Genomic DNA, 14092 nt, shown 5'->3' with positions numbered 1-14092 from the left:
GTAGTAACACAAACCACATTGTATGAATTATTCTTGAGTACAAATCTTGGGGAAAAGGTTGGACTTTTATTTAAGCCTTTTATTGGTTATGCATTACATATTCGACTGAAAGTCCTAATGAAGATTTTTGACATAGCATACCAAAGATACATAACTGTCATTTATAAAATGTGATTTTAAAGGACCTGAAACTTATACTGTACTTGATCATTTAAGCTTGCATTGGTCCCAAATTGCACTGAAACCTAATTACCTTAGAAACAGTTTATTCAAGGGACATTCGTAAAGTTACAGATGAAACTTTGTCTCTTCTCATTTAATTAAAGGCATCCTTTTCATTATATCTCATAATGAGCACACGACTGACTCAGCCTGGTAAATATCATATGTTTTGCAATCATTTTAGCCAATATATAATGTATTCCAGGCACAGAGAGAGGACTAAAAGCTTTCTGAAGGGACTTAGTTAAAAAATGCTTTTCATCAGGAGGCTTCAAATTAATATGAACATTACGCTCTTAATGAATTTCTGTGCTTTCTCCTACTGTAATGCGGTGTAAGGTCCAACTCCCACACCATCCAAGCTTTGAATCCAGAATGCAGGTCATTTGTTCTCAAACACCTCCAATTATCAGCACTCACTGTGCTATATGAAAACTTTCTCTTAGTAATTGTTTTAGTGGCTGGGAATCATTTCGACCTGGCACATAGCATGCAGAGTGAATTGGCTATCCAGCAGAGTAAAAGGCTGAATTACAACCAAGCTAGAGCTGCGTGCTGAGTACCAGTATCAATCTCACATACTGCAGCTTAATGTTCACTTCTGATCAAAATTATGGAAAAAAAAAACATTATATGCTGACCAAGACTTAATTTATTTCATCAAAAGTACAGTAAAACAGCTACAGTATACTGTGAAATATTATTATAATTTATAAGAACAGTTTTCTGTTGTAATATATTTTAAAATTGAAATTTATTCCTGTGATGGCAAAGCATAATTTTCAGCAGTGTTGCATGATCCTTCAGAAATTAATAATAATAATAATATTAATATCTATAATAATTCATATTTGGTGGAAAAAGTATTTCACAATTTTACCTGTTTTTGCTGTATTTTTGATTAAACAATTGCCGCTTTGGTGAGCATAAGAGACTTATTTCAACAACATTAAAAATCGTTATTAGGCCTATTCCAAACTTTCGACCAGGATAAACATAGGGCTGTAGTTAAATCACACTACTGATTGTCCTCACTAAGCTCAGAAAATAGACAGTCTTCATGGCAGCAAGTATCTTGGCGAGGTGTCGTGGACTGGTAAACTAAGTTAAAGACTTCAAATAAAGCTCTGGAGACAGGTTCTCCTCTAATGAGCCGCAGTTGTTTTCCAATAAATCTCTCATTCCATATTAGTGCAGCGTGCCTCTTATCATCGTATGCCAGGGCTGTCTCACCCCATAAACCACAGCCAGAGATACACCGTGCATTACCTTTAGCTGTGGATCAGTTCATTTCCACTGATCTCAAGAAAAAAAGAGAACATGCGCAGTGTGATTTTATTTTAATGTTATTGATAAAACAAACTGAGGGAATCATTAAAAATATTTGTGGGAGAAGTTGCGATTGCAATGTTGGATTTGTCACAGTCTGCATCTAATGAACTTTAACGGATAAAGGAGGAAAAAACGTTTTAGTAACACACTGAATGGCTGTTGATTCCTGGGGGAAATCAGCATTGTTTCTTTGCTTGTAATGGCTGCCTGAAGGATGCTAATTACATCTTAATGGTGACCTCTTGCTTTTAAGTTCATTGAGCACTCATTATAATTAGCTATAGTCATTATAGACCTCATCTCTGTGTTATCATCTGCAGAGGAGGTTTGCTGTTGAGCTGATCGTGTGTGTGGAAGATGATGTGTTCAATTTTATACCCCTTATAAGGTGTTACACACTAGCTGGTTATGTTCAGGAAGGGCTGACACCTCTAATTTGGCATCTGTTCTCTGACCTCCTCACTTGCGTCACACTGGGATTTCCTATTGATTGTTCGTTGCTGAATTATTATCATGCAACCTCAACTAAGACATTAGTTCTGTAGTAAAATACTAATTAATGAAGCGTACAAATGTTGTTGGGCCACAAAACAAGACCATGCTACTGCTTTTTGCATGCTTGCTAATTAATTCTTAAAAATAAAAGTTAACTACATCCCGATTGCACCTCATACATGCATTTTGCATTTACTTAAATACATGTCTTCAGTGTAATTTATCTTCTTTATTAAAAAGCATAAAGTGTGTTACAACTGTCCTCGTATAATAATTCATTTTTATAAAAATAGAAAAGTAGTTTATTATAAAAAAAAAAAAGTTAAAGTTTTTAAAGCCATATGGGGAAAAAAACTTAAAATCCTCTATTCAAATATAATTATTTGTAACAGGTTCTTTAATAAAACATAAGGTGCTACTATTGAGCCATTGAGGTACCTTTATTTTTAAGAGTGTTGCTGTAAGCTACACTGAAAGTGAAATGTAGATTGAAATTTCAACATGTTATCATTGGAAGACCATTCAGTAGCCCATCTGGGACTCTTCTATTCTCGTGCTTGTCTCATTTGGCCAGGAAAATAAAACACTAAGATTGGATAAATTGCTTCATTAACACCTGTTTTCTGTGCCATGACATCACTCTACTTCTCACATTCCTACACGATTCTGTAAATTATGAAAAACAGATGTATAAGACGTGCAAAGGTCTGGCATTTAATTGAAAACAGCTTCCTGCTCTGAATCAATGATTTTGAGTGTCTGTTTTTTTATACAATAGTGAAACATCAAATGACTGAACTGCATCCAGTAGTATGAAGAAAAACCGAAGTCACACAGTTAGTTGTTAGTTCGTAGAGAATCCGAGCTCTGTTTCTTAAAGGGATAGTTCACCCAAACATGAAAAGTCTGTCATTATTTACTTATCCTCATGTCATTGCAAACCTGTATTTTTCTTTTATCTGAGGAATAGAAATAATAATAAAAAAAGCATTTTGAAGAGTTTTTCCAATTTGCGCCCCCCAGAAAAGGTGTAGATACACTTTCCACTCAAAAATAGTATTTTTTCCCCCAACACTTACTCCAATAATTTTGTTTCATTAACAATGTCAAAAATAAATAAATAAAAACTTTTTTTTCATGCATTCAGTGAACCACTATCCTACAGGTGAGTAAATATGACAGAATTTTTGAGTGAAATATCTTATTATTTCCCAACATCTTTGAAGTGTTTGCTGTAAAATTGTGTGTGCATATTAACACACAACCAAAATAATAACTGATTTCCTTAATCTAAATCCAATGGGATCGCTTTTAAAATTTTCAACTTCGGCAATGTAAACCATTTATTGCAGTGACAAAATAAAAGACTTTTATAAGAATTTCTTGTCAGCATTTACAGCACATTTTCTTTTGGGTGAAAATGTTTTGTTTTATGTGTCTCCAGTCAGTGCAATGAACATCAAAGCAGCGATTAAGACCTGGATACTCCTGGCGATAAATCCCCACATGATGTAACCGAAGTCCAGTGCGACACCTCCTACCAGCCTCCTGCACTTAGTGTCTCTCTGAGTAATTCCACAGACGCCTATGTCTGCATTTCTCTTACCATGTAAGGCCTCTGTGTACTCTTTATGACAATGAATCCATGGCATTTATTCATTCTGCATTTCAGAGCTGTAGGGCTTGTATCTGAGAAGTAAACACAAGAAAGGGATAAGGGAGTGAGAGAGAATAACACACACCATCAGGATTCGGTGCTGGATGGGTCTGATTTCAGTACGGGCGGACAGCCAGGATAACAGACGGTCATATGATGAAAGCAGCAAGTAATTTACACTAATAAACAATAGCAGCCCTGTTTCACAAAGGCAAAATATTAGATTCAGGACTATATTAGTCTCCTGATAGACAGTCTGAGGCTTTATCTAAAGTGGAAACAAAAGGTTTAATTATACGATAAGCATGATTAATGTTTCTGCCTTTGGTTCTTTAAACTATGCCAGTCATGTCATAAAAAGGCATCTTTTGGTTAACTAATTAGATTTTTCAGGTATGACAATTTTGTTAAATGTCTGAGTGGAATAATCTTATTTAAAACGAGAGAAAAAAGTGCATTCTTTAGTCATTTTAATATGCATTGTGTATACGTGTCATTGATATTCGTGAAGATCAAACCGGAGTAGATTAAATACCTCATAGGATGATTTGGATCTAAATTTATTTGCTCTTTTCATGTGCTCAAATGGTTCTCAGTAAAAGCAGGGTCTTAGCATTCGATTTCTGTGAAATGTGGAGAGTAGTGCATGAAGCAGGTCTTTGTGCTGTACGTCAATAGGGACCGGAAATTAGTCCCTCTTTGAAGTACTTTGAAAACCTTGAACAAAAAGGGACAAAGTTAATGTAAGTCATTCATTATTAACCCCCACAGATGGAAGTCTTATTGATTATCCATTTTGACAAACAAATCCTCCTTTATAGATTTTGTATGCAGAACCCAGTTTAAACCGGATCACTGCTCCATCTGCCTCTTACATTAATTAGAGCAAACCTCATTTAGTGCTTCAAGATAATGCAAGATCGTTTGTGACACAAAAGCTTAAAATAAACTAATATAGGTCACCAACCAATGATAGTAATTTTGCACACACACAGAAACCAGTACAAAAAAAAAATGTTTTGTCTTCCTTTCCATTAAAACATCTTGCAGTGTTAGATTTTTTTTTAAATTAAAGGGATAGTTCACCCAAAAAATAAAATTTTGTTATCATTTACTCACCCTCAAGTAGTTCCAAATCTGTATGAATTTCTTTGTTCTGCCGAACACAAAGGAAGATACTCTTACCTGATTAGCAATGTTATTCTTGTTTTAAACATATCTACAGTAGACCTACCAAACTATTATATTATTATATTTTGTTATGTGTATATTTTAAAACAAAACAAAATAATCCAGTGAAAAAAAATATATAATATAATATAGCCTACTTCATAAATGCATTTATTTTGTGAAATGCATTTTTTTTATATCTCAGATAAAAAGCCTGTCTATCTTCACATACCTATTTTTCTACATTTATTGAATTACTTCTGAACAGTACCCTTGAAGCACATTATCGCAATTCATTGTTCAAAGTTCATTGTGTTTTTTCATATTTTCTGATGCTTTAAAGTGAACTTGAGCTTTAAAAACCCATCCCATATATAAACCATGTTTTTTTCATGTTATTTTCTCCATTACCATAAATTAGCATACAGTGTCAATTAAAGTCATGGCCTAATGGTTAGAGAGTTGGACTCATAATCTAAAGGTTGTGAGTTTGAGTCTCAGGTCCGGCAGGAATTGTAGGTGGGGGGAGTGAACGTACAGCGTGCTCTCCACCTCAATACCACGACTTAGGTGCCCTTGAGCAAGGTACCGAACCCCCAACTGCTCCCTGGGTGCCACAGCATAAATGGCTGCCCATTGCTCTGGGTGTGTGTGTGTGTGTGTGTGTGTGCACTTTGGATGGGTTAAATGCAGTGCACAAATTTTGAGTATGGATCACCATACTTGGCCGTATGTCACGTCACTTTCACTTTTTACTTTTTAAGAATGCATAGATGCATGGCAGGACTGCGAGTCACAGCTGGTCGACTGTAGTGTTAAAATCACACGGCGGACATTCTGTTCTGGAGGGAGAAAATGAGACACTGGATTACTCTAATGGCAAAATCATTAAGCACAAGAGAGACCCTCGGCTCTTACTATGTGAAAATGGCTCCTGTGAGTGACTCCATAATCTCTCCTTGGAGTGCTTTTGTGGTGTCTCATTTCAGCTCCCCTGTGGTCGTTTGTGTATGCGGCTAGTTGTTTTTGTGTTTCACTGCATATGCAGCAGCGTTAGTCTTCATGTGTGTGTCCACGTGCGTTATGCAGCTCGTCTGTGGTGATAGCTAGTGTTTATGTTGTACTCTATTGATGTCTCCCACTCCTCATGTTCAGACCATTACGGCACTATTACGGCGCAGAAGTTCTTTGTTCTGTACGGCCATGATGACAGCTGTGGCATGTTGCTGTCGGATTTAGAGATTTATATAATATGCTGCAGGCTAATAGCAAAAAATGGCAGATGCATCAAACGTGGGAAAGGAACACGGCATGCAGCCGTGGGCTGTTTGTTTGACTAGTATTTTTCAGATATTTTTCTTGGACTCCAAGGCTGAATTAAACCATGCTCTGATGCTGTGCTGTTTTAACCCCCAGGGCAGGAGAATGACTTTGGGGTGGCCCGTGGAGGTCTCTCACAGACCAGTGCTGTTAGACTGTGTGGTGCCATGGTCAGCACCCTGCTCCTTTGCTGGAGATACAGAAACCTACGCTTTTATTTTTATTTTTTTTGCCTGCCGTCAGTTTTTCCTTTTTTAAAAAAAAAAAATTATTTAGAAAAAGGATGGTGCACTTTTGCACTCGCAACATGATTCCATCATCTAGGAAGCTTCTAAGGAACTGAGAAACTACAGAGAAGGAGATTTGGCCTGTGACATAAGCATGTGGAATCCACAGAAAGACATCATGTTCCAAATTGTATATTAACGGAGAAGCCGTATGTGTGCCTGGCAGACGTTTTAAGACTTTTTAAAGGGGCGCCAACTGATGCAACAGTTCTATTTTTGGTGGAGAGCCAAGCATGATTTAATAACTGAGACGTGCTGCCTATAGCTCAGCCGAGGCTCAAGTGTAATTGAGGTAAATGATCGGATCAGTTTGAAGAGCACTCGTGAATAACAACCAGCGGCTCTTGTTCAGTAGTTCTAAATCACATTTAATAACCAGGCCGTTCTTTAGCTGGTTAAAGTCTTGTGTCCTTATAAAACCTTCTCACGGTGGAATAGACTTTAATTTAGTGGTGAGAGGGTCGAAGAATGAGGAGTTCAGACTGGCTGCTTGTTTGTTTGAGGCTGTTGATGTTATAGGTGAGGTTGTGTTATCTGTTGTTTTCTCCTTCTCACACATAGGCTAGTTAACGTCAAAAGCACAGTGATTTTCCAAGAGACGAACCTCTGGAAATCACATCCTCTGAGTCTCTGTAACATCTAATATTACAGCTAATGTTTTCATATGGTCTCTTTTTTTCTCCTGCTTGCTGCAGATCATAATAACATGTATTTTTTTTTGTTTTATTTCACTGTTTCAGTTCATTTTTGTCATACCAATGTACTTTTTTCATGTCTTTGTTTGAAATGTATGAAGATATTAAAAATATAATTTATTAATATAAAAATGTAAAATAAATGAATAAATATTATAACAACAAATTGAATAATCATTGAGACTTTCAAAGTCTCCTGTTTCTCAGATTTTTCTCCTAAAAAGAAGAAGAAGCCTGGTAATCTTACAGCACTCTTATCAAACTAACAAAACAAAATCAGAACAAAAGAATACAATTGTGTATGTATGGTGTAATAAACTTATATTTTTATTATTTATTATTATATTATTATTATTACAAATTGCATGTTAAATTTGCATTATTATAAATAGCATACTTGTCATTGATTGATTGATTTTTTTATTTTATTTGTATTCATTTTATCACTGTAACATCACTAACATGCCTCAGTTACATTAGATAGGATTATAACTTAACTTGCATTATTTTTAATGTAGTAAAGTATTGGGATTGTAAGGTATTAATGTCTGAATTTCACTTTTAATCTTTCATATTCATCATACATATTCATCTATCTATTTCTTCATGTACCTTTTCACCATGACTAATGGGGTTCATGGTAAAAACCTTCCTATATTTTCCTCTCTGGTGGGTCCATTTATGTCTAATTTTCCTTTCATTAAATGAATCTATTCTCTCTTCCTTCTCTTTGCTCTTTCCTGAATGTCAAAGCAGGCATATGAACCAATCAATCAAGGGAACATTTACCACTATAACGTCATGAATCATTGGCTTTTTAATGTATCAGTCGTATAGCCTCACTCTTCCTATATATATCTATAGCCTACAGAGGTTCTGTGTGGCCAAACACCTAGACATTTATATGCCACCTAATTTACTGTAACCAGGCTTCATTTTTGTTCACAGGCATATGAGGTGAATGAGAATGAATTCTAATGGAATCTGATATAGTAATAAAGCTCTGCTCAGAATGGAAACATTTTACAATATCACAGTCTATTCCAATCACATGCTGCAGGGACTCGTTCCCATACTGAAATAGACATGGCTCAGTTGCAGCTACGCATGCAAAGGGTGAAGTTATTCTTAAGGGGATGTTTTCCATGCAGCACAGATGGACACAAATCATACTCATGTTGATTCACTGATTGATTTACTCTTCAATGGTGAGGGAAATGCCTTCTGATGACCTACAGAATGAAGAGAAGGGCGCTGAATCTAATACTTTAACTAAGTCATACTGTAAAAGCACTTATGTACTGGCTGACTAATGCTAATTATGCATCAGAAATGAATTTGAAATGTATGCAGCTATGCTTAGTAAACACTTTAGGATCGTTTTGGATCCTTTGCAAACCCTACAGCTGTTTCTTGTGCTGTAATGGCTGTGATTTATCCTTTTGTTTTGCTTTTTTGTTTTAGGAACATACTAGGAATTCATTCAAGGGCTTTGCGCCTTTCCTCTAAACACTGAAAAAAAGATCTGTCACATTCAGGCGTACATTAAATACATCATTTATTACAGAATACAAATGGCATGACACTTGTATTTCATAAATACCACTAATATAATCAATTATAGTTGAACGTACTTCACTGTAGTTCAACAAACAGTGATGAATCTTGTGCGAAAGTAGCTCAAAGAAATGCAAGTAAACATCAAACTGGAACAACATTATATACAGTACACATACCATGACTTAAGCAAGTTGAGTGGGAAGCTTTCTTTGAACTTTTGCTAAGTGTTCATTTGCATTATGAATTTGAAATCTGCTCTTATATCATTAAAGCAATATTCAGGGCATTTTTAATCACATCTTCATGCATCAGTAAGAGGTTGTCCACACTGTGTCTGTACTTACAAATGTGACAATTAATCTCCTTCCAGGCAAATTATTCTTTCCAAAATGTCTGTTTTAAACTGTTAAGCAGAACATTTTAAGACCAAAAGGTGACTATGAAATGTCTTTCAACTGTACAGACACAGATGATGGACTATAATGTGCACTAAGAATTTTTTTTGTTTATATTTCACTGCCCAGTATGACATTGGACACCTATTTGCATTAATGCAGCATCATGCAAAAGCATAAATATGCATAAATTCCCTTTACAGAGCCATATGTGTTATTCATTATTAATTTATTCTTTGACTAAATGTCAATAATAGGGGGTTACCAAGATAAAATAAGTACTATTTGGCTGGCCACGTGGTTTCAAAATGGTGGCCACCTTGAAAGGAGACCGCCCTTGCGTACAATAAAATGTCCTTTTTGGGGGCAACTGTACAAATTTTTATGCATCTGTTAAATTACAATTGAAAAAAATACTTAGTGCACATTAAATGAGGAAGGTGACATCAATATGATGTCTATAATGTGACATTAACTCCAGAGCATTGCTTAATTACTAAGATGAAAGTGCAATTCATGGCAATTTGCATGGCAATAATTTGTGACCCATGTCTAACTGAAAGACATTTATGAATGTAAACACTTTACTCAACAGGTTAAGCGTGTCCACAGAGAAGGCAGAGATTGCACAGATATTTCATTTAGCACAAGGTGGTACAGGTCCGGGTTTCACACAAGAGGTAAATGTGATCTACATGCAGAGAAAATCCTTCCCAGAAGGGTGCAGTGTTAACAAATCTGTCCAAGCTGTCATTTTGACTTTCATTTACTGAAAAAGGACATGCATGCCATTGCTTGGTATTCCGGTGTTTACAGTGACAGAGCATTCTTTTAATCGCTATTGTTTTTTTCTAACATTTACATATACATTGACAATGTTTGACTTATGTTTCCAATGTAAAATCTTGGACAGATTTACAGTGCACCCTTTTAAGAAGCTGTTTTTAAACTGCACTTTGATGTAATGCTTCAGTGAAACAGAAATATTGTTTTATCACCACATTTTCTCCAGGAAAAGTAAACGTGTAGAAATGTTTGAAATCCTCAAAGCATTTTGCTTTGCACATAAAATCGATCAAGACCACAAAAAGCCACAACTAATACAAAGAGATATCCTAAAGTGCAAAGTTCACAGTTTTCGACTGCATAAACAGGCTGCACAGTAACAGAGAGACACTTGCCCTAAATTAATAGTTCACAAACACTGACAAGTATTGAAACGCTTTACCACTTACGCAGTTTATGATATGCATGGCACATTAGATTAAACACCTATAGGTCAGAAATATGAGTGAGTGAGGAACAAGGATATTGCTGTGTGCTTTGCACTGCATGCATTAGCTGAGCCTGACAGGAAACCTGATGCCTTCTAATTTATTTATCTTTCTAGATAATGTTTTTTTTTGAGAGAGAGCGAGAGAGAGTCACATAATGACTTTGATAAACATTGAATCTCAGGGATTTACACGGAAGCTTGATGGACTTTGCTCATTTGTACTGGAAAATGTCAAGAACATACTTAGGGTGAATAATTTGGATTTGGCAGCATTCAGGATTGTGCCTGTTTAGGGACCCAAAATGACATAACGCAGATCAAAACAGGCCATCAGAGAAGTTCTGTTATCATACACATTTTAAGCAAGAGATAGAGAAATTGTTTATGCTGTGAAAATGCGATATTGTGTATTAGCATACAATGCTTTTTTGTTGTTGTTGTTGACTTCCATCTAAGGATACTTAGCTTAAGCAATCACATGACCAAAAGACTGAACTATATAAATCAGCAATTTCCTTAAGCAAACTGATGTGACCATGCGGTTTCTCTTCCGTTTTCATTGTGGTAAGAGGTGTTGTTTCTACGCCGAGTTAAAAAAATGCGTAATTTTTAACCCAGACATTTTTAGATGTACTCTAGACTAGTTAGAACAGATCTGTGGCAAGTGTAAGAATTTTAATGTGGTGTAATCTTTTTTTGTATCATCAGAAATGGCCTGTTTTAGAGGAGTGAACCTGATACTTTTTGTGAAGTAATGCTTGTTTTTGTGAGCCTGAATAACTGAATGATTTAATATTTAAGCATCCAAATTGAACTAAGTTACAATAAAAATGCTTCAGACGACAATACCTGTTTTAATCTGTTAAACTAATGCTAGAAAACATTCTTTAAAACTCAAACTCAGTTCCTCACTTTACGCAAGATGACAGAAACGTGACTCAGGAGGGAAGTCCCTTTACTGAACAACCACTTCAAAGTGTCTTTTTCAGTGATATCAAAGAAGTACAATCTCTGTGATCATTTCTGTTCATTTAAAACTAAATTGATAAACATTTTTAGCATCTAATTTGTTGTTTTCTTTAGCTGAAACTACTTTTTGAGTGCACAAACCTTTTTGAGTGGTGAAATGAACCGATAGAGCAAGTGAAACGAAGAGAAAGCAATGAGGTAGATCAGGAAAACAAATGTTTAAAAATGTCCCTTTTTCCAACACAAACCCACCATTGGTCACTTACCAGAGGAGGCTTAACCTGTGACACATCGAGAGGTCACAGTGGAGTGAGCCAGGACTCACAAGGTGATTTACAACACACTCATTAAGTTTTTACTGCAGTTCCCATTAGAGTCCGTTTTATCTGCTGACACGCATCCCTCTTTCTCAGCTGGGTCACTGTCCTCTGAGCTACCTTTGCTTCGTCCTCGGTGCTCACTTAGCCAGCTGTGCCCATTGTATATATATCCATTGACTGGCCTAACGTTAGGGTAACGTGACCTGTTGAGGCATAGGATCTCCTTGAAAGCGTACCTGAACTCTGGACTTCTACAGTAGATCAGTGGGTTGAAAGCAGAGTTAAGGTAACCTATCCAATTTAAGATTTTGAATGTAATAGGGTCCATTTTTGGAAATGTTTCATCATGTATGTCCCTGACCACATTTAGTACAAAGAACGGGAGCCAACACAGCGTGAATATACCCATGATGATGCCCAAAGTCTTCAAAGCTTTATGTTCCTTAAGGCAGAACTTGGGCTTCTTGGCGGTCCTTGCCTCACAGTGGCTGCTTGCCACCTCTTGCATTTTGTCGTTGTTCTGAGCATGAAATCGTCCCTCACTTTTGACAATTTTTTTCAGCTGCTTCCTTGCCTCCTGGAAGACGCGGCTGTAGACAAAAAGCATAATGAACAGAGGGATGTAGAAGGAGATTATTGATGAGAGGATGGCATAGATGGCATTGGTGTGGAATTCACAGCAGGTAACATTCATCAAGCAGCACGTTGCATCTTCACTTTTGGAAATCCACCAACCCATATAGATGGGTAGGAAGGAAATGAGCCCGGCGATGACCCACACCAGCAGCACAATGATGCGAGCTCTGCCCTTGGTCAGTAAGGACTGGTAGCGAAAGGGGGATGTTATGGCGAGGTAGCGATCCAGAGCGATGACACAGAGCGTTTCAATACTGGCCGTGACGCACAGAACATCGGTGGCTGTCCAGAAATTACACCAGAATCTGCCGAAGTGCCACGTGTTCAGGACGATGTAAATGGCGCCAAAAGGTACCACCACCGATCCCATGATTAGGTCTGCACATGCAAGTGACGTAATGAAACAGTTTGTGACGGTCTGAAGTCGCCGGAAGCGGCCAATGGCTGTAATCACCAACGCATTGCCAAAGACGATGACCAGAACAAGAATGGACATGAGTGTGCCCAACAGCACCATCTGTGGTTCGCCAATGTTAGACTGGGTGTCATTCGAACACGATTGGTTTGCAGATACAGAGGTGTTTGCCATGACCTGAGAGACTGAAAAGGAAAAGCAGAAATATACTGAATTAGTTAAGAAAAATTGAACACAAAGGCTTGTGCACTGAGCAGTAAACCATTTAAAAATGCAAACACTTAAGTAAACAAGTTGTAAAAACAGTGCAATTCAATGCAAAGATAATGCAGTTTTTTACAAACCTCAAAAAATGACTTCCACCTCCACTTCCTCTTCCATGCAAAGTTACAGTATGCTTTTAAGGTTTATAGGTTTGTTACGATCGAGTAAATCCTCCCCATCTTTCTCTTGCATGCTTATCTCTTTCTCTCACTTTTGCTCTCTCTTCCTCTGTCACCACAGCACTTTTCTCAACCTCTCTCACACACAGTTACTCTGCCGAGCGGTGTTACGTTAAGTGTGGCTCCCAGGCTATTTGTCGGAGCCCTTATAACATTCTGTGATGACATCATAGCTGACTTCCAACCAATGAGCTGAGAGTGAGGTGAAGGCTGCACTGCTGCTACAGAATTAAGTAACAACATTCTGACAGCTACAGTGAGACTAGAATTGTATTTCAAACAGTTCACGCAGACTAGTTTGAAATACATTTTTCTGTTCTAAAACATTGTTTCTGGCTTTTATGCATGTTTGTGTTCTGTAACTCATGAATAAACTCATTCATTAAGTGCTTTGGCACAGACAAAACTAGCCAACAATATTCATAGAGAATGCCAGGTTTATTGGGAAGCTAGAAATCAAGTTAGACCAGAGGTGAATGAAAAGAATATGAGGAAATTTCTGTTTGTTTGTTCGTTTGTTTGTTTGTTTGTTTGTTTTTGTGTGAGTGTGTGTGTGTATGTGTGTGTGAGAGAGAGATATTTATCACATTATGGGGGCCAAATGTTCCCACAAGGATAGTAATACCAGTAAATTTAAATACCAGGAGATTTTTTAGGTCCTCATTGGGAAACAAACTTATAAACCATACAGAATGAAAGTTTTTGAAAATATAAAAAGTTTTAGATTTAGTTTTCTGTGAGGGGTAGGTTTAGGTGTAGGGTTGGTGTTGGGCAATAGAAAATACAGTTTGTACAGTATAAAAACCATTACGCCTAAGGAATGTCCCCATAAAACATGGAAACACAACTTGTGTGTGTGTGTTTGTGAATTGTTTTTGAGGTTGTGGACTCAAGTTTTTG

General features: G+C 36.9%; 1 protein-coding gene across 1 annotated transcript; it reads right to left on the bottom strand.

Annotated features, from left to right (window-relative positions):
* Window positions 1–8720: 8720 nt before the first annotated feature.
* LOC306853628 (beta-2 adrenergic receptor-like) lies at window positions 8721–13313 on the bottom strand. Its single transcript, XM_079391174.1, has 2 exons — window positions 13094–13313; window positions 8721–12934 (listed from the first exon to the last, which is right to left on the bottom strand). The coding sequence occupies exon 2, from the start codon at window positions 12921–12923 to the stop codon at window positions 11712–11714; it is 1212 nt and encodes a 403-aa protein (XP_079247300.1). The 5' UTR covers window positions 12924–12934; window positions 13094–13313; the 3' UTR covers window positions 8721–11711.
* Between the last annotated feature and the right edge of the window lie 779 nt (window positions 13314–14092).

Source organism: Barbus barbus (assembly GCF_936440315.1).
Source record: "Barbus barbus genome assembly, chromosome: 33".
Taxonomy (NCBI): Eukaryota; Metazoa; Chordata; class Actinopteri; order Cypriniformes; family Cyprinidae; genus Barbus; species Barbus barbus.
This window is presented reverse-complemented; position numbering and strand designations above follow the sequence as displayed.